Source organism: Micropterus dolomieu, linkage group LG22 (genome assembly GCF_021292245.1).
Source record: "Micropterus dolomieu isolate WLL.071019.BEF.003 ecotype Adirondacks linkage group LG22, ASM2129224v1, whole genome shotgun sequence".
Classification (NCBI taxonomy): Eukaryota; Metazoa; Chordata; class Actinopteri; order Centrarchiformes; family Centrarchidae; genus Micropterus; species Micropterus dolomieu.
Window position 1 is genome coordinate 31,694,247 of NC_060171.1, and position 5,674 is coordinate 31,699,920.

General features: G+C 39.3%; 1 protein-coding gene across 1 annotated transcript; it reads right to left on the reverse strand.

The window, feature by feature from the left end:
• Positions 1-83: 83 nt before the first annotated feature.
• Positions 84-2,738, reverse strand: arpin (actin related protein 2/3 complex inhibitor; the record flags this gene model as incomplete). The annotated part of the gene is given in 3 exon segments (XM_046036327.1): positions 84-216; positions 2,128-2,203; positions 2,574-2,738. Coding segments are annotated over 3 exon segments (301 nt in total), but the record flags the coding sequence as incomplete, so codon positions are not given.
• Positions 2,739-5,674: the final 2,936 nt, after the last annotated feature.

The window sequence follows — 5,674 nt, forward strand, 5'->3', positions numbered from 1 at the left end:
TGAGGACATGAAACAGGCCAGGTGTAAAGGAAGGAAGGGAAACATGCAAACATAAATGCAAAAGTTTGTTGTTATCTACTCACTGTAGGAGGACAAGAGGAAGCCAGTGTTGATCTTTTTGGTGTCACTGAAGTTTGGCTCAATCTCCTTCCCGCTGGCATCAAATTTCCTTTGATGGATGAGGCTGGGTTTTATGTACAGCACATAGAAACGGACCTGCCAACAGATTAATAAAAGAAACAAAAACAAAGTTTGGCTTGTCTTTTGTCTATCTGTGTTTATGTTTAGTCTGACCAAAATACTAAAACTGATAAAGATTTGAGCACTCCTCGCAACAAATGAGTAGATTTTTTTCCTTTAAAGCATAAATGGAGCAAAAGCTTTCAGAGTTTCTGCCACAGTTTTTGGCACATGGTGAATGACCTGTTTATACTGTTCAATAAAAACGAAGACAAGACAAGACCAAAGGCCTGTACTATGAAGTGAGGTAACTGGCTCATTCAGGTAACTTCAGGAGTAACTTTGTGACGTCAGGTGTAACTTCACTAACTCGTACTATGAAGAGTGGATACGTTTTTCCTGAGGTATGCTGTCATGGCAATTTACACTGCACCTCTAACCTGCTCCATGCAGGTTATCTTTGTGGTTAACTAAATGTTACCCTTTATACGTGAATAGGGTATTGTAAGTGTAGACTACACACTACCTTTGTACTCTTTGTTAATGATAAGAACTCTAAAGCTGATGATACACGGAGCAACTTTTAGAGCAATAGTGCAGGGCAACGTTGCCATCAATGATAATGAGTAAAGATTACTACCGTAATCCACTTCCCCCACCATTCCGCCACCCGCCCCGCACCACCCCTATCTGTTCAAAACATAGCCGGACTAGCAAGATTGCCCAGCAACATTGCTCAAAAAGTTGCCCCGTATATCATATCCTTTAGTACACCACTTTATAGAATAGTTTTATATTTCATCCTGACTTGTTGCCACATGCACTTTCCACCGGCGTTGCAGCTGAAATGAGTGTTAGAAATAAGTTATTAGCATTAGAATTACATTCAAACAGCCCTGAAGCCTAGGCGCTTTAGATGTAGATCTTACTTAAATAACAAGTCAATTTCTGAGATGCAGCCCATGTGTATATTTAAATAGTTTTCACATATTTAGATTGACTCTTTTATGTGTCCAAAAAATAGGGAAGAGAGGTAATAAACTATGAAAAAACTTTCCAAGAAGTGGTAAATTTACAAGAAAAAAAGTCAACAAATTGTCACAAATTTATGAGAAAAAATTGATTTTCTTCTCAATAGGCCCAATTCACTGGTGCCGTAGAATGCTCATTTTCAGGTTCATACTTGTATTTACGCTTGCTACTAAAAAATGTTTACATGCTTTAATGTTCACTGCTTCAGCACCTCTTTTAACCCTCTTTCTGAACACTCGGTTTTAGCTCCTGTCTCTTTAAGGCCCCCCTCCCTGAAAGCTCACTTGCTTCTGATTAGCCAACTTTCCCAAGCACAGAAGAGGACTGGGCTTAGCGGCACTGGGCTAAATCAAGGTCTGCTATGCAAGACTACCCCTCACTAATTACTCTATAAAACAAAATCCCATTAAGTTGACGCTGCATCAACTAACCAACATCTTATTCACCGTCAAAGTACAGTTTAACACCAATCCTGACAGTCAGAGTTTGTCAGCCCTGACATGCCTTGATAACCCCAAATTAAATCTCTGCAGGTTAAACTCCTTTCCTAGTACAGGCTTCAGGTTTGGGCAACCCTTATTTCAGAAACATGTTGATTACATTCATTAATTTTTTAAGACAGAGGTTTCTCCTTTTGACATTATGTTTTCTACATATTATATGTACTATTTTATTTAATAATGATGTGTTGACCTACATGAATAAATGACTCCATTTTGTACAATGGTTCTTGACCCTTGGTGAGAACCACCAATTTTTAAACAACCTTTTTTCTTTACTGAAGCTAAAGAGCTGGAATGCAGTTTTATACTGATAATTTGCTTACATACAGATGAAGAAAGTGTGAAGAAAGAGCCAGACTTATAGCGCCAGGTGAGTCCCTGGCTGTATCTTGCTGTATCTTGCCTACTGTACCTTTTGATTGTTGTCATCACTGATCGCATGTCTGGAAACATCCAGCAGCTTTCCTTCCAAAAGAACCCCTGGGCCACTGTGGAAGAAAACTGTCAAGTATTAAAATCTTTCTGCTTTCACTTGTAACTGTGCATTCTGTTATGCTTATGAGAGCAATGTGCAACGACTTCAAAGATCTGTTCTCCTGTTCAGTTTTTGTTCTGTTCATCTGTATAATGGACCCACCAAACTCCTTGAAAAAAACGACAGATTTGTTTGAAGGAGTTTGTCTCAAATCTTTATTTCGACAGAAGTCAGCTTCAACTGAACTCATTTGAATACTTTTTCGACTTTTAAGTTATAAGTGATTGTTCACCTAGTAGTTACACTTGAACTGATCTCATCTGAATATTTTCTCTTTTTACCTGTCACTCTTATTCAGCAAAAAAACGTATTTGAGCCCCTACCTTTCGTACGTAGAAGGACACCATACGCGGTCAAACTTCTCATTGTGGACTGGTTTGTTCTTTAAAGATGTGTTGTCATAAATTCGGCTCATGTTTCATAAACTGTATTGTAAATTTTTCCCTTCTCGGATATTCTTTCCTCTTTTCTTACTTCCTGTTCCTATGTGTGCGCGTGAGAGAGGTGCGCTCGATTTTCAGGCAACACGTGCCGACGGGTGACAGCGGCGCAGGAGACGAGGAAAATGTAGCTTATGCTTTATGCGGTTCATATAAAGTCTAACGAGGTCTAAACCAATAATAGCACGGGTGCTTTCTGTAGTCTGGCTGATTAGACCTCAGGATGTTGTTGGGCAGATCTGTGCTGGTCGCGCTGTCATCAAACTACATTCCTACCAAGAAAGACAAATATGGAATTTGCAACAAAGATAATAGTGTCCACAGGCTCTACACCAAATCTTCTGATTGTAATTTTGAATCTCAACATTTTTATTTACCATGAGTATTTTGGATAAGTCCTAACATTTTTAAATGTTTTTTCCTTGCAGAAACTGACTTCTATAGCATTAATGAATTTTAATTAACATCTTTGGATCTTTAATATTAGACAGTTATTTGAATCCTTTTATATATGTGTACAGGTGTCCCCATTAGTGCGTACTGGTTGCTTTATTACAGTCACAGTTAATTATGTTTCATGATTTTGTACCTCTGTTTATACTTTATAATTGACTTAATTAAGGATGGTGCACTTCTACACCGCCATCATTGAGTCCATCCTCACCTCCTCCATCACCATCTGGTACGCTGCTGCCACTGCCAGGGACAAGGGCAGGCTGCAGTGCATCATTCGCTCTGCAGAGAAGGTGATTGGCTGCAATCTTCCTTCTCTTCTGGACCTGTACGCCTCCAGGACTCTGAGGCGAGCAGGAAAGATTGCAGCTGACTCCTCCCACCCCGGACACAAACTGTTTCAGACTCTCCCCTCTGGCAGGAGGCTGCGGTCCATCAGGACCAAAACCTCTCGCCACAAAAACAGTTTCTTCCCGTCTGCAGCTAGCCTCATTAACAAGACCCCCACTGACACTCCCCCGTGCAAATAATACAAATGTCTCTGCACATGTAAATACTGTTTCATCTCGTGTCGGGCTCAGACCTGGCACGTCGCACATATTTGTTATTGATTGTTGATCTTTGTTGTTGTATATTTTTATGTGTCAGTTTATATATTTGTACAGAATTTTCTGTTCCGTCGTACTTCTGCACAGCACAGACCACAGAATAATGGACATGTATATATCTGCAACGCTGTTCATATATTTCTACATTTATTTATGTTGACTGTATGTTTGCCTACGTGTAGCACCTTACACGACAGCAAATTCCTGGTATGTGTAATACTTGGCAATAAAGCTCCTACGCTGATTCTGATTCTAATAGTTTCTTGCCAAGAGGTAGATAAAAAGATTGATTCATCTCACATATCTGTCCTGAAATGGAAATTAAATCTTTGAGTCTTCTAAAATAAAGAGTTCAATCCCAATGTCTTTTAAGAGTTTTATTCTTTGCAAAGGGTCCGACACACATTCAGAGTGCAAACAGTCTGCAGGATGTAAGACAAAGAGCCAGTGAAGAAACAGGTGACTTTATATTACATAGCTGTCTTAGGGGGGAAGGGAGTGGCGACCAACTGCCCTGAGATGAAGGCCTATCAAAGACAGTAAGATAAGAAAACCCTCTAATGAGCTTCTTTCCCATGGAACCTTCTCCTAATTGTAACCTTATAAAATCTTGTTTGATTAATCGGTGCAAAACTGAACTGTACAAAACTAAACTGTAAAACTGGATTATTTCTTGGCCAGGAGCAGCGAGGTGCTGGATATTGCTACAGAACCATGTCACCTGTTTCCCCTTGTTTAACCCCCTTTATTTCCTGCTAAGCTAAGCTCACTGGCCGATGACTGTAGGTTCATATTTACTATACAGACATCAGCGTGGTATCGATCTTTTCTTTTAATTCTCAGCAAAAAAAGGGGGAAAAAAGCGTATTTCACAAAATGTCTATACAACTTATAAAGACATGCTGGGCTGTTTTCCAATTTCAAAATTGTTTTTTTAACACCATGCTACTTTCCATGCTGTACATATGATGTTAGTATGATTTGATTGATTAAGTCGAACCATGTTTAGCTTTATCTGACCTTGCTTGGGTTGAAGGTGGCACATTGGGTCCACCATTGTGTCCCTGACACAAGACACTTAACCCCTAGTTGCGACCTCTGACATGTATAGCAATTGTAAGTCGCTTTGGATAAAAGCGTCAGCTACATGAATAAATGTAAATGTAAAGGTGGGTGGAGCTCTGCTGGATATTAAGTGAGGTCATTAATCAAAGTGCAATTTGTCCCACCCAAACAAAGTACCAGGAGAGTGATGGATGTCATTGAAGCATGGCAAAGCCCCAAACAGTCCTGAGCAAGGGTTTTAAATCAAAAGAAAATAACTTCAGTTTGGAAGGTAAGACAGCAACACAAAAAAAATGTTAATGTTGTAATAAACAGTTCATTGCATGATTTGTGATCGTACTTATACTGTACTGTATATATCAGTTTTTTTTGTTTGTTTTTTTTTTTTTTCACTCTAAAACGTGTTTATTTGTTCAATTTATAATCCAATAAGTTCTCTGACGACTCCAACATGGTGCTGGCTCCATAAACATGGTTTAAGACACAGCAATACCTCGTTATGGGACTGAGCAGCCTCCAACCTGTCCTGATTCTGTTTTTAATTCTTTCAAATGAATCCATCTCTGTCTCACAGGTCTCAGGTTCATATTTATTTTTAGTCTGAGGTTGTCGGAGGGAATATCTTACTACACAGCTGTCAAAATCTTCCCAATGACGAATTAACTCATCTGAACCAGCTTGCTCCTTGCCTTGTATGCTCCACCTTGAAGGTGAATATTAGGTTTTGGCAAAATTTCATAAGCTGGCTGGTTTGTGATGTTTTTTTTTTTCTTTTCTCCTTTTTGTTTGCTTTGCTGAAATCACAACCCACCTGGTCAAATTATTATCCTTGATTGATTGACAGGCGAGAATGGGGAG